The following is a 27,324-nucleotide window of genomic DNA, read 5'->3' as shown; positions in this document are numbered from 1 at the left end:
GAGGGGGTTGCAGCAAAAACCGGCATCGGAGCCTTGTAGCACCTTAGGTAAAGGTAAAGGTACCCCTGCCCGAACGGGCCAGTCTTGACAGACTCTGGGGTTTGTGCGCCCATCTCACATCTATTGGCCGGGGGCCAGCGCTGTCCGAAGACACTTCCGGGTCACGTGGCCAGCGTGACAACGCTGCTCTGGCGAGCCAGAGCCGCACACGGAACGCCGTTTACCTTCCCGCTGGTAAGCGGTACCTATTTATCTACTTGCCCCCGGGGGTGCTTTCGAACTGCTAGGTTGGCAGGCGCTGGGACCGAGCAGCGGGAGCGCACCCCGCCGCGGGGATTCGAACCGCCGACCTTTCGATCGGCAAGCCCTAGGCGCTGAGGCTTTAACCCACAGCGCCACCCGCGTCCCTCTTAAACATAAGCATTTGTGGACTAGGGCCCACTTAAAATTACACAGGAAACATTCCATATTAAAGTAACAAAGGCAATTAGTGAAAAATAGTTATCTGTATAACATTATCCAGTTTAATTTAAAGCCAGCAACGTTCCAAACAAAGACAGAGGCGAGAGTACATCTCTGGCAGCCATCCTCACATGGAGAAATTCCAAGAATAATTGATCTATTTATAATGTTCATATGCACACTTCTGATTCCAAAATAATTACATTTTGTAATCAAATATCTCCTATTTTACCAGATTAGATCTCGGTTCAAGATTAGCTTTATTAGGCCCAAGCCAAATGTTATCCAAGAGATGCATGAACAGTGTAGAATGGAAGCCGCTGTGGGATGCTACCAAGGAGGTGCTGCAGTTCCCTCCAGCCATTTTCCTTTTCAAAATCATTTGCCCAGTTGCTCCTGCATCTGCTGGAAAAATATGTGTGTCATGTCTTATTCCTCACATAACAGTGAAAAAGAGCTAGGGGGCTCATTTTGAGCAACCTTTCCCCTCACGCCTTATATCAACTGTTGCAAACCTAATGTCTGTGGGGAGTGTGGCATCTGCGACAGCCTTCTTTGGTATCTCCAAGATGAACCATAACCACCAGATTTTCTGCTGCTTTTTTAATAAAAAAGTATGTTTCTAGTATTTTTAGATCTTGAGATATAAGGCAAAAAAATAAAGATACCATTCTCCACATGTTTTGTGAGGAATTAGGCAGTTCCACCCCTTCAATATTTTAGTCTCCCCCAAAACAACAACAACAACACGTAGATGCCCATGCGGGCATGAGACTGTGTGTGTGTGTGTGTGTGTGTGTGTGTGAGAGAGAGAGAGAGAGAGAGAGAGAGAGAGAGAGAGAGATCAATATTGTGTTATCTCCCCAATCAGAAACAGCAGGACATTGCTGACTTCCTGTGGTAAGTCTGAAGTTGGCCTGGAGTAGTGGCAAAGCAATAATGACTGTACCCTCTCTAATGTTGCATTATGCCACACACCCCACAGCAGCCAGGGCCTAACATTAAACCATTCCTTCTTTCTGGTGAGTCTTACAGGACATTACAGGGAAGCTAGAAATGTATGCGTTTCCCCATCTGCCAAATTTCTGCCTGAATCCCATGAGGCTATCTAAGTCTTCTAAGAGAAGGTAGAGCTATAGTATTTTCTTCTGTAAGGGACTCTTCAGAAGTATATTTTTAGGTGTGTCAGCCAGTATGTTTTAAGTGTATGAATGTAAAGTATGAATGTGGAAAAAAATGTGTGTTTGCAAACACATATGTTAAATGTGTATACTCATTAGTGAACTGCATCCTGTTTGTGATGGATGGTTTGTGGCCACAGTTCAGGAGCAGATCGCTGCTTGATCCAATAGTGTTAAAGAAAAGCCAGGTGCAAGAATAGCAGGAGGAAGTATGTTACATATCATTCTTCTCTCAAAATGGAAGAAGGAGAGGCTACTAAGACAGAATCTGGAAACTTCTCATCCATGGCTTTTTCTGAAAGCGTAGCTTAACACTTACAATTGCAATCCATTGTTCAGGTGGAACCATCCCTAAAAGCCATTTTGTTCTTCTCAGCCAGAGTTGTATAGATACTTTTCCTATTAGTCTCATTCCAATTACAACAAACAATTGATTCCTTTGGTCCTTTAGCTGCACTAGTAACATATGATTGCTGTGGCTTCAGGATAGTATCTGTAATTTACTCCAACATGTTCTACATTTTAAAACAAACATTATAACAACTTGCAAGAACAAAATATTTGAAATAGGTACTCTCTTTTGAAGGGACCTGTCCCAGGGGCAGTACTTTAGGGTAATGGCAGCTGCCCTAAGCAGCTGATTTGAGCTGCAACCTTATATGTTGGCAGTAAGGACTCTATTCTCTCCACAATTCTCATGCCGTTTAGTTCAAGCTTCTGTATTTATGGCAAATGTGTTCCTCCTTAGTTTTAGTGAGCTGATCCATTTTACAAGGAGCTGAGATATACATACTTTTGGGAGGTGAGGGCTTCACTTTTCATCCATTTTGTATGGGGTGTATCAATTTTTTAAAATAAAAGATAAAGTTTTTTAAAGCAAATTCCAAGCAAATTATTATAATTAATTGGTTAAAAAAAGATTTATACACTGGCTTCTGACCAAATGCCCTCCAGGGCTGCTTACAAAAGATGATAATACAAATTATATTTTGGTTGTGACCAGTGCTTTAATAAAGAGAAAAAGGTACTGGTCATCATGAAATTATTACAGTAAGTGCCACACTTTTAACAATTGGGGAAAGGTGTCAGTACTGAGTGCCCCCAGGAAAAAAGCGCTGGTTGTGACTATTCAGTCACACAGATGCTACTTCGCCTTTAGACTGAGAAATCCTGACAAGGGGCTGGAGCAAAGAGAGCTGGAGAGCTTTTGAACCAACAAGCAGAGGGACTGAGAACTTGGAATAGGTGGTCAGAGTTGAGGCCTTCAGAACCCTGGACAGGTCCCAGGAAGCAGAGGACTTGATCTTGCTGTCTTGCTCTGTACTATCTGTACCACCCCATGCTCATTTGGCACCACTACAAAGAGGAGTTTGGAAGGTATTGCTTCCATTTTTATTTTTTTTACTAAATGTAGCTTAAAGGTATATCTGAATGTAGGAAGACTCTTGGTTAGTCTTATTGTTTCCTAAATCATGGTTTATGAAGCTGGCTTGTTTTAGGTTTCGGATGTAATGCTAAACTGTGCTTAATCAAAACGAAGTGGAACTTTCTGAGCACCTTGCAGCTGTGCCAGGAAAGGGGGAGTTGATCATGTGTAAGCTTGAAACTCATGATTGGTATGTAAAATTGTAGTTTAAACATGTGAATACGTTTAGCCTGGATAAAGAGCTGTCACATGAAAGGTGGAACAAGCTTGTTTTCTCTTGCTCTGCAAGGTAGGACCCAAACCAATGGCTTTAAGTTACAAGAAAGGAGATTCCAACGAAGCATCAGGAAGAACTTTTCTGACAGTAAGAGCTGCTCAGCAACGGAAGGGACTCTCTTGGAAGGTGGTGGACTCTCCTTCCTTGGAGATTTTTAAGCAGAGGTTGGATAACCAGCTGTCATGTATGATCTAGTTGAGATTCCTGCATTGCAGCGGGTTGTAATTGATGACCCCTCAGGATCCCTTCCAACTGTACAATTCTCTGGTTCTATCTATGCCAATTAGCAATTGTTTCAAATTAGAAACAATTGCCGCCACCATCTTGTAGACTCCACCAGACACCAGATCCAACAATCTGAACAGCCCTGAGAGAAACTGTAATAATTTCACTTCCATTTCTCCTCCCAGGGCCATACTAAATCGGCATCAGACAGTTGTGGTGTTGGTGACTCCACATTTGAACAAGGAGACCTCCTTTTCTTGGATAGTTGAAGTTGGGGAGGTCTTGGTTCTTTCACCAGCCCTCTAGTTAAAACCCCTAGTTGCTGCTCTTCTCCCTGGGATGCTTCCTTTTGTGGGATGTTACATTAAGGTGTAAGCCTGTCATGGTTAGGAATGGGATTGTGCTTCAGCACCCAGATTGACTTATTCCCTACTCTGGAAAAATGCTCTGTCTCTTTCATTACTGTTTTTATGGCCTCTGAGTTTCCACTTGGATGACTGCCCTTGTTGCTGGTTGTCAGAGGCCCACTGTATTTCTGTTTTTATTTGAGGTTGCTTTTTCTTGGCAAGGCAACAGGAGTTCAGATTGTTGTATTTTTTTAAAACAATGTTTATGAATCGGTGCTTATTCATATATTTTTAATAACTCTCTCCTTACCGATGCAGACATAAATCTAGATTTAATCAGAATTTCCTCGGGGTAGCATTCATCATATTCGAGCAAAAGTAGTGTTTATTTTATTTTGTTCCTTTTAAAAAGTAAATTACTCTATAAAGAACTCATTGTCACTAGGAATGATGGAAAGGTGTGTCAGGGAATAAGAAATGGAGTAATTTGCTATGTATATTGTTTGAGGCCATAATCTGAGAAGCTGCCATCAATTACAAAGATACAGAACATGCTAGGGAACGAGGGATTAACCAGTTAAAGGCAAGCTGGAATCACTGGTGTGAATGGAGAAATGAGGGGTAATGGCCCAGGGAAGCCACGAGTCTTATTTCGCTGTTGCTGGAAAGTTGTGTTTAGTTTCAGAGGTTCTATGTAAGGGCTTAATTTAGGTATTCAAAATGTATTGTGTGCCCACCAGTATGAGGGAGGCAACTTAGCAATAAATGTATTCATGAGTACACATGTGAGCACATCCATGCACAAGGACAATATAAATTGTGAATTTTATGTTCTGAAATCATAAATGTGTTGCAGAGGTTAATATACTAAAAAAAGAAAAGAATATCAAATTAATAGTGCACAATTAACTGTGACATTCATATATAAATTGGGATCTCTATTAATTTGCAAAGTTTTTAATTGTTATTATTTTTAGGGCGCAGTACCTTCCTGCATCAGTTCTCCACTCTGCTGCTGTTTAAATTTTATGTTGATTTTTATTGCGTTTTGAAGAGTTGATTAATTGTCATTGTATTTTAATGTTTAATGTGTAAGCTTTCCAGAGAACACTACTATTGGGCAGCGTATAAAAACTATAAATAAAGAATTAATCTCTTCCAATCAGCAACACATAACCCTACTTTCCCCTGTACCTTGTGTGCATCCTGATTCTTTTTAAAATGTATAAGCAGATTTGGAATTTTCGTAAGCATTCTATAACTTCTTAGTAGCTGAGTCAATCACTATTGAAGGCTTGTTTAAATTAATGGAGCTTTTACAGCAAAATAGCTACAGAGGTTTCAAGGATTATCACTGCTTTCTTGTTCTTTCTTTTCTCAAGCTTGCAATTGACTCACTCATCTGTTGTTAGTAAGTTGGCCTTGCAGCTGCTTGTGTTTGTTTGTTTCTGTACAGGATGAGTGTGTTATCAAAATGCACCTCTAATTCTTACATTATGTGCAATGCAAACAGCCATTTCTCATTTACTTCAGCCATATGATCTATGATTGTTTAGACTTTTACAAGACTCTGGATTTTCAAAATTTAAAGAACAAAGCTTGTTTAAAAAGTATTTGGAATTGTGTTTTGCTTCCCCCCCCCCCCCCGGCAAGCAGCGGTGGGAAACAACCAACCAGTTCTAAAGATGTAAGAGGCCTGGTATATCTTTAGAACACAATGGCTTCTAACTAAGAAGATGCTAGGAAGCAAAAGTATTATGGCAAGTGACATGTGTATTTCTGCTCTCGTCATCTAGTATACGGATGCTCTGATGAACTAAAAACCTGCCAGTGTCAACTATGCATTGCTATTGATGAACTTGCAAGCAACTCTCTTGGTTTCTTATCACAGAGAAACCTGAGGGCATCTGACCTCAGGGAAGACAGTGCCAGCTGATGGGATGTGCTTATGACTCAGAATGGTTGTCATTAGGTTGGTTGCTTGTGCATCACCCAAAAAGAGCAAAGGCATCACCAAGAAAAGGGCACAAATTTGTAGAATCAATACACATAGGTGCCAATTTAGAAAGAATTACTATAGTTTAAATAAAAATGCAGTACAGTTTATGAATGTTATGGATATAACATTCCACCTAGAAAGCACTCCAGGAGCCTTTTAAATGAAAATTAAATTCACCATAATTGGAAATACTGTGACTGCTCAGTCTACCTGCTGTAGATGGGCAACTTCAAGGGCCCTGAGTCTTCCTTCTTAGGAGTCTTTCATCTTTAAACTCCACTTGGACCAGGCAGCCCATCAAATAGAGAGCTGTCCTCCCCCTGCCCTGTACTCAGGTTCTTGCGGTTTAATATGGGAGGTGGTGAGTTATTACATTACTAGTTCCATTGTTTAAATAGAATCAGTTGGCGTTAAGCAGAAGTGAATATTGGTACTAGACGGCAGCCATGAATGTGTTGTGTTGTTTAGCAGGAAAATGAATTTGTTTCCACTTGACTGGTGTCTGGATAAAGTAGCTCAGTTCTGCTCCACTTGTCTTTTCAGTGGGGATGATAATGGATTTTTACAGATCACCAGTTTGTCTCTACAGTTTATGTTATGTTTTGGGGTTGTTTCTTTGTTTTTGCTTAGAAAATTGAAATTGTAGGATTTGGCTTTTATTTTTATTTATTTATTTTCGTAACCCTTGAGCATTCTTGAATTCTTATTCTGCTCTTTTAGCGCCATCTGCTTTGGGGCATGACAGATGCTCTGTATCCTGCATGTTGGTTATTGAGGCTGTCAGTAATTAGGATTTGGTTGGCTGGAAACTAATATGATTATTTGTTTAGCTCAACCCCCCTTTGCAGGTTGATGTTAATGGGACAATAAGCTAATCTTGTCGAGTAGTTCCAAGACTGCCAAGCACAATCTCACACTCGCAGCTACTGGGCAAGGATCTAATAATTCTTCTCCATTGCTTGTAAAAATTGCATTGGCAGTTGCCAAGCAGCTTTGTGAATGAATTCTACAAACCTGGATTCTACTCACAGCTTTTCTTCTTTCATAAGGTGGACTGATATAAACACTGCTATAGCATGCTGAACCCATAGCTCAGTTCTGATGCATCAATAAAAGCTAGATTCTGTGCCCACTAAATTAATGCAAATTACTGACATTTGCAAAATCCCATGGTTTTGATTCTAAAAGGCTTTGGAATTGGTGATGGGGATCAGGACTTAGAAGGAGGAAGGAGACTGCAAGGAAGAAACGGCATGGAGATTTTGACAGTGTGAGCAATGAAACACGGAAGAAGGTAGATGTGGAAGAGCACTAACTTGTCACTCAGTAGCAACTAAGGGCCATTATATCAATCACACTTTTAAAAAGCTGCCCTTAATGCTCCCACTGTACTTTAATGGAAAATCAACTGTGGGCCTTTGCCAGTTTCCCACCAAATGTCCTCTGCCACCAGCTGTTGTGGGTCCCTAGAGGGAGGAAGGGTGTGTTGTTGGGAAACTAATTTGGATCCGTGATGTGGATCAGGCCCCAATTTGGCTGCTTTTCCTTCAAAATTCAATAGGTGGTGTTAAGCATGCTTTATTTATTTATATTTAAAGCAGTTATTAACACATGATTTTGCTCTTAAACTTTTGCCCAGATGCTCTGCTTTCCAAAGTTTCACCTAAAACTGACCACCTGTTTTCCCCGAGGTTTTGAATTAATTTCCTTTTTATAGTACTGAGTTTCTCAGGATGCCCAAATACTCTTATCAAATACCGGTTTCCATGCCTAGGGCTGCTCCATGCGGGAACTTTTCATGATCCTAACTCACCTTTGTAGGACATGGCCAATATCATGAGAACCGTGCCACGGAAAAGCACATTTCCTCCCCACAGAGCATCATTGTTATAGGTTTAATGAATTGATTCTTCCGACTTCACAGTTTGCATTGGTTCTGCAGTGGCCTCAAAGAAACTGTGTGGACCAGGTTGGAAGAGCATGGGCCAGTGTATCCTGTATGCCAGGGCTGGGAACTCTGAAGCAATTTCCAGTTTCCAAAATGAGAGCCATCTGGAGATACCCTTGGAAATCACACAGCAAAGCCCTGTGCTTAAGAAGTCTTTTGCTACATTCATTTCACTAAGGTTGTCACTTTTGTTCTGTGTGCTTATTCCCACACTTATCTCAAACTGTACCTTCTACTTTCATCCGCACTCGTGGCTTCACAAATTAAAACAATGAGTGAGGATAGAGTCGTAGCAGCAGATGGCAGGGAAACTCCTAAGGAGCCTAGATCCTATTTTCATGCAAATGTCTTCTGTGGCTAAGAATAAGGAGTGAGAGGCAAAATAACTCTTGTATTAGAGAGATGAATTGAATTGTTTATAAATGGAGTGTTTAGGGTGTATTCTATTAGGCATCAGATAAGACATTTATTGCGAAGCAATGAACTTAGAAGTGAAAGCCTATTGACGTTAATGCCCTGTCGGAATAAATCCCATCTGTTAAAATGCGTTCAGGGTGGCGTTTTCTTGGATTCCCAATGAATATACCACAGCTAATAGTTTCTGGAATAACCCTAGTATCATTGCCCTAAACACAACCAGATGTATTGTGAAGTATCCTACCTAGGCTGACTATCCTTTCATTCATACATACACACAAACTGTGGGATATACTCACACAGTGAATGCTGCAGTCACATGTCTCTTGGATTCTGCTGTTTTAAGTCCTTTCTGAATTGTTATCTTTTCCCAGTTGGTCTTGGTCTTCTCAGTTCCACTGGCCTTATCCACGCCAGATTGCTTTCTCCATATTGGGTTCTCCACAGAATTACCTTTTTCAAATTAATATTGAAATGTTGCACATCAAATAAAAGTTCTGTCTGTAGAATTATTCTCTGCCAGGATCCAGGTTTGAATTGTCTCTACGTTGATCACTTCTCCTACCTGAGCTGTTATCCTTCCACAAGGGCTGACATTGATGCTGAAATCCAGCATCACCTGAGCTCTGCAAGTGCAGCTTTCTTCTGATTGAAGTGCAGAGTGTTTGGGGACCAGGACATTTCCAGGGAAACCAAAATGCTTGTTTACAAAACTATTGTACTACCAACCTTATTGTATGCTTGTGAAACATGGACCACTTATAAACGCCACCTCCAACTGCTTGAAATATTCCGTCAGTGGTGTCTCCGGAAAAAAAGTACATACCACATGGGAAGACGGGCAAACTAATGCCAGTGTACTGGAAGAAGCAAAGATTACCAGTGTCAAAGCAATGATTCTTCAACATCAAATCCGTTGGACTGGTCATGTTGTACAGATGCCTGATTATAGTCTTGCAAAGCAACTACTCCATTTCGATTTAAAAATTCAAAGTGTAATGCTGGTTGACAACAAAATAAGTTTAAAGACTCTCACAAGGCAAATTCTTTTAAAAAATGTAGTATAAACACTGACAATTGGGAAACACTGGCCTGCAAGCCCTCCAGTTGGAGAACAGCCTTTACCAAAGGTGTTGTGATCATCAAAGAAGAAGAATGTTGCTCTGTACATGAATAGGAACATCCTCCATTTGCAGAAGCCCAAAGTTTGTGGCAAAGTTCAGATTGCTTACATCAAAATTTGTCTTCACACCCCTCACAGTTGGGAAAGTCCAGACTGTCAGTTTGCTCATCTGCTAGACCAAACTTGCTTCTTAGTCCTCTGTAAGGAAATCTCTCTCTCTCTCTCTCTCTCTCTCTCACACACACACACACACACACACACACCACACACACCACACACACACACACACACACGAAGTTCCATCTGTTCTTTTGTGGAGGTCTTTGACACTACAAGAACATTGGTTGAAGTCTCCAAAGACAACATTTTTAGGGCTCCTGGATGCTCTTGTAGGACAGTAAATGACCTTGCCCAACCAAACTCAGAAAAGCTCCCCCATCCAGCAGAGTCCCGTTACTTATTTTCAGTAAGCACTAGCCCACAGTCCATGTGACTGGAAAATCTCACTTTCACTCCGCCCTTGACTTGCCTACAGTCACATAGGCTTGGATGAAACTCTGACCAAGATTTAGCTTAGACTGTTTTAATTCCATAGGAAGCTCCTGGTACAGATAATCCTTGAGAAGGGAACATTCAATTGAACAGTTGCCTTTATTACTTTGAATATTTGCTGAAATGCATGCAAGTGCCACAGTGATCATCTCCACCAAAGGAGAGTTTCATAGAATGTGTAATGAATGTGTAATGACAACGCCTCCAGTGGGTTGTCTGGTTGAAGTGATGCCTTAGAACTTTACTAAAACCTGAAAATCCCCAACAGATCCCAGTCTCCTCCTATAACTTCTCAGGGCAACATTCCAGCAGTGAACTTCTCTTGAAGTTAGAAAATATTTTATTTCATGTGACCCTGAGACCTAAACAGTTCTTTAATGGTGTTCAGCTACTACACCCTTAGAAAACCTTCCATGGAAAGTGATCCCAAACACCTATAGATCTTGGCTTTTGCCCTGTACTCCAGTGTTACTGCAACGGAACTTATTTTACATCTACCGTGTGCTTAACCTGTTCCGAAGTTTGCAGTAGATTCTTATGGCAACAGTGCTGGTTAATGCTGCATTTTATAATCAATTTCTGGCCTCAGGTATTAACATTTAGCGGGGCTATGCATACAGAAATCATAAATGAGAGGAAGGTGGATTGAAAGAGATCAGAGACAGAGGGAGAAATTGCAATTAAAATGTTCTTTTTAGTGCCAAGATACACAAGCAGCACAGTCATGTAGTTCAGCTTTTGGCAGAGTGTACTAGTTTCTTACTCCAAGAGAGGGATTGCTCAGTTGAATATTTCTCCTTGTCAAAGTTGCTTAAATATGGAAAACTAAGGGTCAAACTAGATGTGACACTAATTGCGTGAATATGATTAACTTGAAGCTTTGTTTACAAATGAAATAGCCATGGGCAGGGGGTGCTTAACAGCAGCAGGACCCTGAGGGGTGAAGAGGGGCGAGTTTAACCCTTTCCCCTCCTAATGAAAATTGTGCTCCTATAATTGCCATTTGTATCTGGAGGGAAGTCTCCTCTCTGCAAATAGCTGCTTCAGCTGGACAATATTCAAGACCATGGGATCATGGTGGGAGGCGGCGGAGAGTGTTAAACCCTCTTCCCTAAGTTCCTGCTGCAGCTACTAGTAACATTTTTCTTTAAAAAACAACAACAAAACTCTCCACATTTTTAAAAATGCCATTAATGACCATTGGTCCATTTAGCTTGGCGTTGTCTACACTGATTGGCAGAGGCTCTCTAGGGTTCCTGGCAGGAGTCTCTCCACCCTATGTGGAGATGCCTTCTCTTTGGGATGCATGCAGGAAAATAACCGCCTGCCTAGTTTCTTGCCCTGCAGTCTTACCCTGCAAATCCCTTAAAGTTGTAAACTAATGACAGAGGCCTTGGACTGACCTGCTATAATTCATTAAGTGCATTATCCAGATTCTTCAATCCTACCCCCACCTTGCTGCCATGTTAGAGACATAATGCATGCGGTTGAAGTGTCAGCAAAGTAGTCTCTGTACCTGAGCAGGATACATTGCAGCCTGTGGAATGCTGACAACGATGCAGCGTAGGCAAAATAGAAACGATTTTTTAAAAACCCATTCAGCTTGTGTTTTGTTGTGAAATAAACAAATACCTTAGATTACATTAGTATAATGAATAATTATAATCACCCCATCTTGCCTTCATTCCTGGAAAATTTTGTTTAAGGAGTATGGAACCTGATCAGTATCAAGGGCCATTTTGGAAAGAAATGGATCATTGAGCTGGAAGGCTGAAACCTAAACTGAATCTTTTATGAGTCCAAAATTAAGATGATTAGCACACAGCTTGCATGAATGTGGTTGTTGCCAGGTTATTGAGATGCCCCAGGAGTCATGGATTGATATGTTGGCTTGCTGTGTCTTGAATGCTGAATTGGGATGATCTAATTTTAGATAATGCAAAGATTTAGATGTAATTATTTTAGTCTGCCTTGAGTTAGGCTGCAAAGTTGGGTTGCTTAACCAGTTAGAGGAATTGATTCGAAACACTTCAGTGGACTTAAAAAGGTGCCTGCTATTAATTAGTCCCCAGATACGAAAACATTTTGAATTTAAATATGGTTAAATTTTGTAAGAGGCATTTCCTCTTGTGCAATAAGTTGGTGCTTGCTGTGATACTTATATGCATCTTCTCACCAGGGGTTGGGGAATCTGTGGCACTCCAGATGTATATTCCCATTTGCCCCAGCTAGCATGGCCCCAGTGGTCAGGAATGATGAAGTCTAACACCTGAGTATGCTTTTGTAAAGAATATTTTTCCTTGTTTGGGAATTAGTAAATTAAAAATACCGTATTTTTTGCTCTATAAGACTCACTTTTTCCCTCCTAAAAAGTAAGGGGAAATGTGTGTGCGTCTTATGGAGCGAATGCAGGCTGCGCAACTATCCCAGAAGCCAGAACAGCAAGAGGGATCGCTGCTTTCACTGCGCAGCGATCCCTCTTGCTGTTCTGGCTTCTGAGATTCAGAATATTTTTTTCCTTGTTTTCCTCCTCCAAAAACTAGGTGCGTCTTGTGGTCTGGTGCGTCTTATAGAGTGAAAAATACGGTAATTAATTTATTTTTAATAACAGTAGTTATTTCTGAACTACTGTGCCATTTCAGCTGGGACTACTGTTGTTTGTCATTCTCTGCCCACCCTACCCTACTTTTTCTGCACTGTGCATGCTGATGGCCACGAAATATGAAGCCCAGTACATTCACCACAAATAGAATGCCTTTCATGTTGGTCCTTGCCACTTTCCATTTGGGACACGTTTGAGCCTAACCACTCAGCCATGATGGCCCATCTGTTCTTCCATACTCCAGACTTGTGCCTTTGTAAATACACAACTACTGACTCTATAAAAGAACGGTGGGGGGAACCTGTAGCTTTCCATGTATCATTGGACTCCAACTCACATCAGCCCCAGCCAGCCTGTTCAGTGGTCACAGATGATGGGAGTTGTAGTCCAACAACATCCAGAGAGCCCCAGCTTTTCCCATTATACTATTCTTCCCCCCTACGTTAATACATCTTGTTGGAGAAAATGGAAGCAAAAAAGAATATGTTTGTGAATCATTTGATTTTGCTTTGGGGTGCTTCGGTAGTTAAATGTGTTGTTATCCCTTTTTCCTGTCTCTTAGTTGCTCCCAAATGGTTATTTTTTGTAAACCCAAAACATTAAAAACATAGTAGATGTGAAATTCTGCAAACAAATATATAATAGTTTGAAAAATGGACTGCATGGAAATAACTTAGTACACATCCTATATATCTCATGCTCATCTTGTGCTCAGCTCCGCTTTTTAAATGGGAGGCACTCCAAATGAGTTTGGTTTCAGAATCTTGAAGGTCAAAGTGGGGACTTCGATGTAGAATTCTCTCCCCCCCCCTTCACTGATCGTCATTCTTCTCATCTCTAGGAACCATTTAATTCTGCCCTGGAATGTTCAGGCTACCTTGAGCTCCAAGGCCATATGTTTCAGCTGCTTCTCTCCCCCCTCCCTCCATCTGTCTACTCAACGACTTCACAAAACCCTTCCCCCGTTTCCTTTTCTGAATAACTGCTGTTCTTTATTTATTTATTTATTTATTTATTTATTTTACGCCCGCTGACAGTTTGGGGGAGGAGGGGCTAGCAGCCTCTCAGTGGATTAGAGCAGTAAGGTATTGTTCTCTAGTCAGATTAAAAACAAACAAACGCACTGCACAATTTTCTCTGTAGTGTCCTTGTGCTAGCAACTCCCATGGTTGTGTTCCTACACCATGACTTAGCTCTTGGCATGTTTTGTCTGGTATGAGCTGCACCAGAATTACCGTTTCTCTTCACCTCTTCCGATAGTTGTGTTTTTGTTTTAAAAGTTTCCCTTCTAGGGAAGCATAATAGAGCATCATTGCATCTCGCCCAGAATCTTTTATTTAAAACAGCCAAGAGAGATGTTGCTATCATATGCCTATGCCTAAATCACAAGGCAGACGTCCTTCTGTGGAGGAAGAGCAGATTGGAGACTAGTAAATAATAATAAAAACCATTCCTACACCTGGCAGCAGAAAGGAATCTAATGTTTGCTCTGGGGCAAATTGCTTTGGAATCAGTATAGGCTGGTACTGCATCCGACTTTGTTCAGCTATGCTTAAGGGACACGCTTTTTCATTTGTAGCTGATTACCAACTAATGGGATTTCAAAGATTTCTGGATGTGAATACTTCACATCTCATTTCATTTGATTTTGGGGAGGGGTGGGTGTTTCACTTATCATACTGATGTCTTGGCTTGGAATAAGTCTCATTTCCCTTCTTTTGCCTGAATTGGATGTGCCCCCGCCCTCACCTTGGTTTAATGCCACAGGCTTAATTGACATTGCTGAGGCTTTGGGAAAGGACTGAAGCAGCTGATTGCATGATTGCAAAGGATCAGCCAAAAAAACATAGTTACAGGCCCTTTCAAATGTCCATTTGCATTTGTTTCTCACTTTGGCTACATGTTACACCCTACTATGTGAAAAGCAGGCTAGCTCTGCCTGTTCAAAACATGGAGGCATCGTTCCAATAAGCAGAGAAAGCTGGAAGGGATTAAAGTCCTATCCATAGGGAAGGACATCCTGTTGTCTATAGCTGGATACCTCTTTTTTTCTCTCTCTCAGAATGAGCTGTCCTTAGCGTTTGGGGAGGGGCAGGAGAATACAAGGCTGGCCCCAGACATTTTGCTGCCTGAGGCCAAGGGCATTTCCCAACCCCAGGTGAGCATTTGTTGAACAGAAGTCAGCCAGAATCTTACGTAAACACTGACGATGGACAGAATCCAAAGGGCAGCTTTGATGGTGCAGGACAGACAGTGGGGCCCTTGTAGCCCTATCCTTCAAAGCCATTCTTCCCAGAGTCCACTGCCTGAGACAGCCATCTCACCCTGCCTAATGGTAGGGCAGGCTTTGTTCAAACAAACAAGATTATCTGCCACAGGGAGAACTACAGATAAATAACCAGAAGATAAAGCTAGACTGTGACTCTTTGTTCTCTGCATGTATGACCTAAGTCCCTTCCTTGCCTATTTACAGGAAGTCTAAATAAGGAAAGCCACACAGCTTTTCATATTTAAAGTGTAGCCCTGTTTCTATTTTCATATGGCCTGGTTTAGCCACTTTTGGTTTTGTAAGTGAAAACGTATAATGACCTAAAGGAAAGGCTAAACTAGACAAGGGTATATTCACAAGTGATGCTAAATGCAAGTTCTGAATTTCCTGAAGCTAAGTCAAGTAGCAAGTTGCGTTTAGCAGCATGTGTGCTCCGTTACTCACTGTCAGAAGTGATACTTCCAGAGTAGAAGCATCACTTTCCTAAATCACCTTGAGTTTGATCTTTGACCTTTACTGTATTTTGAAAGTATTAACAGTTATTTTCCTTTAATGAATCACAGAAAGGGACTGCATACGCAGACTATATGAACATAAAAATGAATGCATCCATTGTTGAGCACCACCAAAAAAGACTTCTGAGTAACACTAACTGTGTCTGTTTCAGGTTGGCGGCATGAGATCATGATTAAAAGTGCTGCCATTGTTGTTCTTGTTTTAAACGCCAAAGCTAATAACCTTTAATATTGGCCCACTTGCTCTTTCTGCTTGTCTAACCCCTACAAGTTGTTTCAGAAAACATTGTCACAGAAGGTTCTTTGTAAGAGAATGAACGAATGCATCATTATTTGCAAGGACAAGTGTTCTTTGACTACATTTGCAAAGCAATTCTTTGTCATCTACCGGGCCTTGGAAGAGAGTAAATGGGCTTTTAATCCTTGATTTGTGTGAGTGATATTTTCTTGGGGAGAGGGAGTTGTCATCACCTTGTTATTTTGTTCATCATCAACCTTCCTTGCAGAGTTGACAGCTGTCGCACAGAAGCTCTGTACTTGAGTAACTGATTTTTTTAAGTTTCCATCTGTGAAACGTCGCTTATATTTTTTTCTCTTCCCATACACAGTGAGTGCCTGGGAGCAAGGGACCCATACTGCGGCTGGGATAGGAAGCAGAAGCGTTGCACCACCATTGAGGACAGCTCCAATATGAGCCTGTGGAGTCAGAATATTACCGAGTGTCCAGTAAGTGGAGGGTTAAACCAGTAATGGATAAATGTATGACAAATGCTATTTGGGGTTGATAAATTTGAACAGTTGCTGCCACCTCAGGATGTGGTGAAGGCACATGAGAACACCACCTTGTGGAAGCTAAACTGGTTTGAATCAGATCAGTGCCAGGCTGGGAGACCTACAGGTTGGGAGGCTTCCTGGAGTTCCACAATGGAAGAAAGGTGGAATATAAACGTAAGAATAAATAAATCTATGAAGTTATTTCCCACACTGCAGTGGTGAAGTTTGTAAATGTCTCAATGTGTTCCAAGGGCACACTTTAATGAGGTTTGATGGCACAGGTATGGAGGGAAGCCCTGTCGCCTGTCTGATATGCATGATTCCCATGGTGTGGGGCGGGGGCAACAAATACTACCATGGTTTGTATGATTTCTTTCTCAACCACTCATCCATATATCATGGCTCCCTCTCTCTTGGGAACTGCAATTGATGTAAAGCTAAAGGTATGAAAATGGATTATGGCTGCACACACCCTGTATAATTAAAGTACATTATTTCCCCACAAAGAATCCTGCCACTTTGGTTTGTTAAGGGTGCTGGGAATTGTAGCTCTGTGAGGGGTAAACTGCAGTTCCCATGATTCTTTTGGGAAAGTGTACACTGCTTTAAATATATCTGCAGCTGCTGTTTATGCAATGGTGGCAATTTTTGCATGGCAGTCTTGCTCAAGGGTAGCCAAAGTGGTGTCTTCCAGATGTGTTCAACTCCCATCCTTTATCATCATTAGCCAAGCTAGCTGGGGCTGATGGCACAGTTGTAGTTCAACAACATCTAGAGGGCACCATGTTGGCTATCTGTGGCTTAGTCATTTGAAATTTAGATGAAGTGTTGAGATGGCAAAGCCATTGTGAAGAAATGCGTTCGCATGGTTTGTACCTTGAACCAGATCTCCAAGGTAGAAGGGAGGTGCACGTAGGCTTACCCAAATGCACTCCCCCCTTTTTAATAATGTTGCTTTCTGCCATGATGCAGCTTAGCACACTGAGGCAATATATAGCTAAGGTCGCAGAGGGTTATATCTGCATCATGCCAGTTAGATTTTAAGTTGCAATGCTGGGATGTTTATTCTTCTTATCATTCTTGGTTCCCAAGCTCATTTTTTCCCCTAGAGAGCATTAGTCATTCCTTCAATCCATCCTCTACTTGGCAAGCTTACGTTTTCTTTCCCCCACCCCGCCAAAGCTGGTTTTAAGGGATTGCCTGTTTATAACCTTCCTGTGCTGTTCTTGGGATATAGTGCTTCTTGACTGCACATGCTGTTATCTCCTTCAGCTTAATGCCTCTGCCTGTTGATAGGTGTGTGAAGTGTTAATCCTCTACTTGGAAAATGTCTGGCCTGGCCACGTGGGGAGCCTTCCAGCTCCTCTCACTATCATTGTTTCAAGGTCTTTGAAAACTGCTGAAAATGGCTCCTCATGACTCCTTTGAGTTTTAGAAAAGACACCAGGGATGGGAAGGTTTATGTTTAATATGCAGATGATTTAGAAGTTTAGTTGTTATTGTGCACCATATCTTGGAGAGATGCATGCTGAAAAAAGTTAACTGGAGCATCACTGGCTGAAGAAATTGTGCTCTTGCCACATCAGGCAGTGAATGATTATAACTTAGTTCATACATTTCTCTTCTTTAAAATGCACAACCCTTCTCTGCGGTCTGTTTTCACACCTCCCTGATGTGGGGAAATGATGCTGGATGGTTGTGATCTTGTGTTTTCCTCCATTACCATGGCTACCATCTGGTGCCAGAGGTCGGCTATGCTGGTGTGAAGAGTAGCAGCCATGTCGTTGTTCTCATAAGAACATAAAAAGTGCCTTAAAAAACATAAAAAGAACACAGTGGCCAAACCCACAAGCAGGACCTGAGCACAAGAGCAGTCTCCCCTCCTGTGGTTTCCAGCGACAGGTATTCAGAATCATACCGCCTCTGACCACAGAGGCAAAAGCATCATGACTAGTAGCTATGGATTAACTTATTGGGCCATCACTGCCTCCTGGAGGAGAGAGTTCCATAGCTTACGCTTGCCACATGGCTTCTTTGTTCAGGATCTCTGCTTTGCCGTCCTGGCCACTATCCTGATCCTGCTTTCCCACACTGCCATTCCACCTGCTTTCTCCTCCTCCCCTGCTGCTTTGGTCACTTTCTTCCTCTCCTCCCACTTCACAAGGCCATAGCAAGGAAGAACAGGGATCCTTGTATTATTACCTCTTAAAAAAAAACAAAAAAAACATTCAGCTTTATGTTCTGCCCAGTGAAGTGCTGCAGCTTCAGCCACTCCCAACACCCCCAGAACAACCCATCACCTTCATTTCACTACAGTGTGGGAAAATAAGATGTTTGGTGCGGAAGAAAAAGGGAAATTGCAGTGACTGACAGACATCAGCCTCAGAATAACTACCCAAGAGCTAACAATACTGCAGTTTCCCACCACACTGTCATCTGCCAGTGACTGTGGGACACCCCAAGGAGTGCAGGGTCCCAGACTTGGGCCTCACAGTCCACCAGTCATGGTGCTGTTGTTGCCTTCTTTCGTATGACACTGACTATTTTGATAGGTTACCAAAGTGTGCGGGACTGGATCAACAAAAAGCTTATGCCGGAAATGCGATGTATGAGTCAGGTGTATAATCGTGAGTGGCTTTCAAATGTAGGTTGCATATACAGCCTAGGACCCTCGTACCTATGGGATTGCCTCTCCTGGTTGGAGGAACTTATGGTCCAAAAATAATAACATCTTGGAGGTCCTGGGCCTCAAGGAGATTAGACTGGCCTCAACCAGAGCCAAGGCCTTTTCAGCCATGGCCCCAACCTGGTGGAATGCTCTGCCACAAGAGACCAGGGCCCTGTGGGATCTGACATCTTTCTGCAGGGCCTGCAAGATGGAGCTGTTCCGCCAGGCCTTTGGTCGGGGTCCAGCCTGACTCCCCCTCTCTCCTTATAAGAACTTGCATGAAAGTGGCCCCCAACTTTTCTCACAGGCTCATGTAAGATCACTACAAACAGGCTGGCAAGCATTTAAGGTCCCCAACCCTAATTTGCAGGTTGCCATCTGACTGGATTTCATTTTGATTCTGATTTGATTTTAGGATGTATTTTAACTGATTGCTTGATTTTATGTTAATATGTTATATATTTGATGTTAGCTGCTCTGAGCCCAGTTTTGACCGGGGAGGGCGGGGTATAAATAAAATTGATGATGATGATGATGATGAAGAAGACGAGAAACAGTAGTTCACATCTCTTACAAGTCTTGTGCATCAAACATGTCACTAGTGCTGTCTTTTTCTTACCTCTTAACAGTGCAGAGGAGGAATGGGAAACCTATTGACACACGGGGTGGGGAGGGGGAGATGGGACAGTAGGTTATTAAAGGCCCTACAGCAGTCATCGATATGTGTGTGCGATGCAGCAATACAGGCCACAGCATTCATTCCAATTAGGGCCATCTTAATGCAGCTCCCCTTGCTTCCCCCTTAACATTGCACAGCTTGGGCAGCAGCCATAAAGGCACCTTTAGCAGCCATTAACACACCAACTGGCAGTCTTCGTGGATCACTTCAAAGCACATTATGACTTAATTGAACAGTGCTGATGTGCACCGTATGTGGCTATCGCTTTAACCATCAGCAGGTGGCGAATTACTTAATGCTGCTGTAAGGAAGACTGTGGTCAAAGGAAGGGGAAGTCCGGGTGGTATTGCAGCTGCTGAAGTTTGCTGTTATGGTTGTAACTTGGAGGTGTATGCAGAGCACATGGCCAGTGACTGTTGTGTAAAGGGAAGCAAAGGGCTGCTGGGTGTAGCATGTGCTCTTCTGTACGGTCTTCCCCTGCAAGACTCCTGCGACTCCAGTGCACTTTAGGCTTTCAGCTTGGGTAATAACGACTCATTTATTACACTTCTTCCCTCCTCTTTCTCCAAAGAACTCAGAGCAGCATATGTGGGGTTCCCAGGTGGTCTCCGTTGAGGCAGTCCACTGTGCCTTGAGAGCCTTCTCTGGTCATACACTTAGGTCCTCTGCAAAACAAATGAGGTGGGGCATTGTGTCACAGTCAGAAAACTCACAACTTCTATGTGAGTTTTCAATCTTGGTTGTGGTATCAAAAGTTAGCGGCTGCTAACTTTATGTCAGTGGTTCTCCAGGTGTTAGAAAGGCCTTCCTAGGAGCTTCAGGTTGATACAAAAGAATAGTTTTCTCTTGCCCTTCTACCCCCTCTTCCAGGGCCAAGCTGCATGTTATACATTTACTTTGACCTGCCATGTCTTATCTATACTGGGCAAGAATGAAGAGTGGCAAGCTATGCTAGCCCCATCTCCTCCATGCAGTAAAGGGAAGCACCATGCTCCATCACTTGAGCCAAGAATCAGTGGGAAGCTCAATGGTGTAACCTAATCCTTCTGCAAGAAATTTACATTTCTGTAATCTGCTGTGGCAGTGAGCCCACTCTCCTCCTATGAGCTGCTTGCCTTTAGGTTGAAGGCGTACACTAACGCTGCCAGGAAAAAGAGCCTGTCTATTGTGTCTTAATGTTACACTTGAGGTGACTTCTAGAGTTGCTGTTGCTGCTGTTTTTTTATTATACAGGTTCACTCTGTCAAAGTCTGCTACCTGCTGCTCTAAGGTAACATGGATACAGGAAGCAACTACCTTGGAGTAAATAATGGCAGGATGTAGTATAGTCATCCTCCCATCTACCTCCCCAGCAGGGGTGAGTGAGAGGGGAGAAAATAAGAGGAACAGATGTGTTAATATTCTTAGTAGCTTGCATTTCTTGCTAGTAGTTCATTATTTAACTAGCTTTTGCTCCAGTCCACCCCCTAACCCTGCCGACACACACAATGAAGGTTTTCATAATATATTGACAGTTGCCTGTTCTTTTTTGGGAGCTGGAGCCCAATGACATGTGGAAGGTGACACCCATTCTTTAGGCTATCCAGAAGTAACTTTTTCACCCCAATTCTTATATTGGGTCATCTCCCCCCGCCCCGCCACTGTATTCTGGAAGCGATCAGGGGCAGGCTTTGGGCTTCTTTTTTCGGACCATGTGAGATTAAGCCTTCTTAATTCCATGGAGAAAATAAAAGTTTTAGCTGTTTCCTTTTCACCACAAATCTGAAAAATGAGGTGCACACAGGGGGCTTCCTCCCCTCTCCGGAAAAGAAGAGTATATTTCCTTGACTCATTTTTCATTTTCCAGTACCATTTTGTGAAGAGAAATAGGATAAAGCAAAGCAATATTTCTGCCTGTAGGGGAAAATGTGTGTATTAGTGCAGCCTCATAAATTCTTTTTATAGGGCCCTTTTGCTGCTACTTCCAATTAGACACTAAGGGAGGGAAGTCATAAGAGGACACTCTTGGGAGTCCAGGCTGCACTGTGGTAGTGATGTTGGCTGGAAATATAGAAATGTACATGGGAGGGTTGTTGTAACCATGGGAGCAGCAATATGAAGGTTTTGGACAAGAAGCGTTGAACTTGAAGAGCAAGGGGTGTCTCACCTTTTCAAATAGCTTTTCTAGCGAACGCTCCGTATCTCTGAAGTGATACTGTCTTTAATGTTTTGGGGTTTTTTTGAAAAATAAATTGTTATTCTTGTTTTAGATCCTTTCTCTGTGAGGCAGTTTTCTGAGATCCATTAGGAATTTATGCTTTGAGTAGCATGCAGGAATTGGCTCTTATTCTTCATATAAGACATAGCCAGCTGTGATTAATGGAGGATTCTATTACTTGGATCAAGGCTTCAGAAATTAATTCTATTAAAGATGGTGTTTAAATCTCTCCCCAACTCTTTTTTTTTAAAAAAAAAAAAAACTGGTTGGCAATGCATGAACTACAGAGAAGCCACTAAGGAGGGCTGTTTTCTGACTAGATCAGTGCATATTTTCTTAATCAGAATCCATACCATTTATTCTAAAGAAATTGCTACAAACCGAAGGCTGGAATTATAATCCATATGTTGTTCAAGGTGGTGGTGGTGGGTAATAAATAAGGTTTCCGCATGTAAAATTGATTTGTTTTGAAATTTTCCATGTTTGTTTAATTAAAATGTGGTTGCTTTCTCTATGCCAGCTACGATCCAATAATTGTTTCTCAGGTTCTCTGGTATTTTTCTTTTTCTTTCTGTGCTTCTTAATTAAAGCACTACGCCAAATTATGTCCTTGATTTCTGAGCAAAGTACATGAGAACAGCTCTGCTGGATCAGAGGTTCCGTGCAGGCTGCAACAGTCTGTTCTGAACAGCATCCAGCATAGAGCAAAACTTCCTTAAAAAAACCGAAAACCCCAGCAAGCATCATGCCTAAATAAAAGCTAAGGGGAAAAATGATTTGTTTTAATTAAAGTGAACACATCTGGACTTAGAGTTACATCTTTATCTGTGCCCCGCTTCTTATCTTAAAGCAAATAAAGCCGAAATATTTCAAAGTAGCTTGGTTATAAAAGCTTTCATTTTCCTGATCCAGATTCGCTTTGCACTCATTGGTGCAGATCTTGTGTATGAGCCCAGTTCCCTGTTCACATAAGTGGAGAATGCTCAGGAGGCTGAATGATCAGTGCTAGACTTTTGAGAATGCAAGTAAACTCTTTGCAGATGGGAAAAACATGTGAGCGCAATGGAGATTCGAATAGCCATAGCTCAGTGACGGATTATCTGCTTAGCAAGCGGAAGGTCCCGGGTTCAGTGCTCAGCATCTCCAGGAAGGGCTGGGAGCAAACTTTGCCTGAAGCCCCGAAGAGCTACTGCTAGTCAGGAGTAGACAATACCCAGCTTGATGGACCTGGTGGTCTGACTCCCGTGTTCCCTCCTGTCCCACAATCCACCCCATTCCATGAATTCCAGCCCTCTGTCTCTTCTCTCCTTGTTAAAACAGATTGCTGAATTTAGGAGAAATTGAAAACATGGTGTTAATATGCAATGATGTGCACAAGTAACTTATTTGCCTTGCCACAAATAAGTTGATTGGAGGTGTGCTATAGCTTTGTCTACCTAGTCGCATGACAGGATTGGTTCAAGTACTTCTAATAGTGCCAATAAATAGTATAATACAAAGCCTCCTACTGTAATATTTTGAGTGGCTTTCTCACATATGTGCTCATATATCAATGACTCTGAAGCGCCACGTTGGTGTTTGAGATTTATGTGCCTCTAATTTACATTTGACGGTTCTTGATCCAATAAATCAGGCATAGGCAAACTCGGCTCTAAAGATGTTTTGGGACTACAACACTGGTCCTGTTAGCTAGGGATGATGGGAGTTGTAGTCCCAAAACATCTGGAGGACCGAGTTTGCCTATGCCTGCAATAAATGATATACAGACAAAATCCATCTTCCATGCATGGATCTCCTTCTCTTGTTTGTGGTGACAGGCTCATTGGTTGTTGTCGGCCTCAAGGAAGCAGCTGGGTCACCTCCCTTGCCTAAACAGCCTTCCAAGAAAAAGAGCACTTTGTTTCTTCAAAAGGTCATGTTCATGCACCACCACAGGTGCATGCCACAACACTTCAGGGGTGGGTGGGTGGGTGTGTATACAAATGATAGTGGTGAAATTGGCAAGGCTTCCTAGAAGCCCTGTCAGTTTCTCTTGATTGCAGAAAAAGTGTGACGTGCACAGGTTGTCATACGTTTATCACAATAGATTTCAAAGACCAGTAAATAAGCTTTTCTTTAAAACAAAACTACTACTGCTGCTACTTGTGCACTGATCATCCCTTCCAATTCAAGAAATGCAAGCTGGAAAAAATAACAGAAGGTATGGAGTGATCCATAACCAGGAGAGTAAATTGGACCTGCTAAAATCTGGTGAAAAATCCCAAACATAGGAAAATCAGAAGCTTCTCTACACATGAAAGTTCACAAGTTTAAAGGTAAAGGTACCCCTGCCCGTACGGGCCAGTCGTGTCCGACTTTAGGGTTGCGTGCTCATCTCGCTCTAGAGGCCGTGAACCGGCGCCGTCTGAAGACACTTCCGGGTCATGTGGCCAGCGCGACGAAGCTGCAGCTGGCGAACCAGCACCAGCGCAGCACATGGAAATGCCGATTACCTTCCCGCTATAAAGCGGTCCCTATTTATCTACTTGCACTTAAGAGTGCTTTCGAACTGCTAGGTGGGCAGGAGCTGGGACCGAACGATGGGAGCTCACCCTGCCGCAGGGATTCGAACCGCCGACCATACGATCGGCAAGTCCTAGGCACTGAGGTTTTACCCACAGCGCCACCCTATTAGAGGGCTAAATTACACAGGACACTTCTCTATTACTTTATTAATTCCGACCTGCTTATTTTCTGAGAACAAAAAGAAGAGCCCTTCTGGTTTAGACCAAGAGTTCACTTAGCCCAGAATCTTGCTTCCCACAGTGGCCAGCATGATGGTTGTTGAAAACCCCACAAGCAGAGCCTGAAAGTAATTGCCCTCCTCATCTGATCTCGCAGGAACTGGTATTCAGTGGTGTGCTGCCTCTGAAACTGGAGGTAGCATATTGTCACTGTGAGTAGCAAGACCTATGATCTATGAACTTGCTAAAATTTCCCTCTTAAAGGTAAAGGTAAAGGGACCCCTGACCATTAGGTTCAGTTGTGACCGACTCTGAGGTCGCGGCGCTCATCTCGCTTTATTGGCCGAGGGAGCCGGCGTACAGCTTCCGGGTCATGTGGCCAGCATGACTAAGCTGCTTCTGGCGAACCAGAGCAGCACACGGAAAAACCGTTTACCTTCCTGCCAGAGTGGTACCTATTTATCTACTTGCACTTCGACATGTTTTCAAACTGCTAGGTTGGCAGGAGCAGGGACCGAGCAACGGGCGCTCACCCTGTCACGGGGATTCAAACTGCCAACCTTCTGATTGGCAAGTCCTAGGCTCTGTGGTTTAACCCACAGCACCACCCACGTCCCAAAATTCCCCTCTTAATGCAGCCTTTAAATGGGCAGCCAGCACCATCTCCGATTAATTACAGAAAGGACAAGTTAGCTGAGATGGGAGGGTTAGGGCTGCAATATGGCTTTCCCTCCTAGCATCCTCCTCTGTGCCAGAGAAGAAGAAGAAGAAAATTATGTGCTTCTTCAGTATTTAATCATGTCATCTTTCTGCTATTAATCTTGCCCAGTTTGTCTTCATCTTGCTTAAATATGTGATGTTCCTAACTAAGCCAAGTAGTCCAGCTGAGCATTATCCAGAGCGCAGAAATCTCAGCACAAGACTCCCCCATGGTGCTTATTGTTTGTGTACTGCTGAATTAGAGTGTGGTGAAAACAAAGCTTTGCAACAGATGTTTAAAGTCCTCTGACTACAGTGTGATGAGCATAACGACAGACCTAAATTACTTCCATGTCAGTTCTCATAGTCTTGAGATGGGGGTGGCGGCTGCTTATAGGAAGAGCCAAGGGAGTGCTTAACTGTGCCAGAAAGAGAGAGGAGCGGAGAAGTTGGAGATAGAAACTTATGATTTGTAAACCTAAATGCCTTACTAATTCATTGTGTGTTTTTGGAGTTGCCTCGGGTAAGAGGTATAGTGTTTTGATTCTCTTGTGAGATGGAGAAAGTGCCTCTCTACAAAAATAAACATGTACAACTATTAGTGGCAGCTGACGAGCTGGTCTGCAGGCAAGTGCCCCTCTAGCTTTGCTTTGCTGCTTCAACTGTGGATGGTGCTATTTCCCCTGAGAGGTAAAAGCAGGGGTCAGCAACCTTTTTCAGCCGTGGGCCAGTCCAGGCAGGTCCCACAAATAACCCAGAGATGCATTTTAAATAAAGGGACACATTCTACTCATGTAAAAACACGCTGATTCCCGGACTGTCTACGGGCTGGATTGAGAAGGCAATTGGGCCGCATTTGGGCCCGGGGCCTTAGGTTGCCTGCCCCTGGGTAAAAGCTTCTTCTAAGAGGAATGTGTGGATCTCCAAAATCAAATCCTTTTTACCTTCATATTGTGTTCAGACAGCATCACACAGGGGTGCACTGTGGGAGTAGTGGAAGTTATCTAGCACAGATGAAGCACTTTGGTATAACACACATGTAGCACTGTGGTCAAAGTGATGCTGATTTGAAATGTGGAAGCCACAAACTGAAATGGTTGCCACTGCTTTTTACATTTCAGCTGAAATGAAGAGTTCAGAATCAGACCTTAAGAACATGTGCAGTTCATTTAAGTCTTCTGTTCTCATTGGATATTTATTTACTTATATCTAGGGTATTGCACACACAGTGACTGTGTAGTGAACTTGGTTGGCCTAAGAAATTTTGCTGCCTCAGGCAGGGGACAAGCTTGTACCCTCTCCCTTTCACATGCAGAATCTGATTGATTGATTGATTGATTGAATGAATGAATGAGTTGAATGTTACTTTCAATTTGGCAACAGGACTGCATTCTCTACTACACCTGAGGACGGTGGGCTAGTTTAGGGATGTACAGAGCAGGACACAAAGCACACACAACTCTGTCCCTTGTTCCACCTTACAGCCCATCCCTCAGCATCTCCTGCCTGAGGCAGGAATAGCCTTCCTCTGTTTAATGGTAGGGCTGGCCCTGGTAGTGAGGGATTATTCCTTAGTTTATGTTATGCTAAATATGAGTATCTGCCTGCAGTATTCAGCGTGGAATTGTGAGGGAGTACTGACATTGTGTTTTTCTGGAGAGGGGTAGGAAAGATTCTCACACATCTCCTTGCCTCGACTGCAACTTTGCCCTCATGGGCAACTTACGATGCACAGACTCGCCGTGATGACTTCTCTTTATTTAAATTAGGTGAAAAATCTGATGGTGGATGGCCAGTTGGGGGCCTGGTCTCCGTGGCAACCGTGTGAACACTCGGATGGTGACAGCACAGGCTCCTGCATGTGCAGATCGCGGTTGTGTAACAGCCCTCAGCCTCAGTGTGGTGGACGTGACTGTGAAGGAGCCAGGATAGAGATTGCAAATTGCTCAAGGTACCTGAACGTCTTTTATGTCTTGTATATGCAGGAAGGGTGAAAAGTTACTCCTTTCATCTGTCTACTGTTATTGCCTCTTTCTTGGTCAAACTCACCTATAGAGCTCAAAAGTCACTTAAAATGAGGAAGCAGGGGTTACAGGAAAAGAAGCAATGTTGCTACAACTTAAATATTCTGCTGTCTAGAGCACTAGTTCAAATCCCCACACAGGGGTGAAACTCACTGGGATGGTTGAGGCCACTATTCCTCAGCCTTGTCTACCTCTTAGGGTTGCTGTGAGGATAAAA

At 42.7% G+C, this 27,324-nt stretch overlaps 1 protein-coding gene across 10 annotated transcripts in view; it reads left to right on the top strand.

The window, feature by feature from the left end:
- SEMA5B (semaphorin 5B) overlaps positions 1–27,324 on the top strand; it is a 365,129-nt gene that overhangs the window by 304,616 nt on the left and 33,189 nt on the right. For all 10 annotated transcript variants that reach the window (XM_082235162.1, XM_082235160.1, XM_082235159.1 and 7 more), the window contains 2 exons: positions 15,952–16,069; positions 26,853–27,034. In XM_082235162.1, the coding sequence (XP_082091288.1) occupies positions 15,952–16,069; positions 26,853–27,034 (300 nt within the window). The remainder of the gene's footprint in view (positions 1–15,951; positions 16,070–26,852; positions 27,035–27,324) is intronic.

Source organism: Podarcis vaucheri, assembly GCF_965113315.1.
Source record: "Podarcis vaucheri genome assembly, chromosome: 1".
Classification (NCBI taxonomy): domain Eukaryota; kingdom Metazoa; phylum Chordata; class Lepidosauria; order Squamata; family Lacertidae; genus Podarcis; species Podarcis vaucheri.
This window is presented reverse-complemented; position numbering and strand designations above follow the sequence as displayed.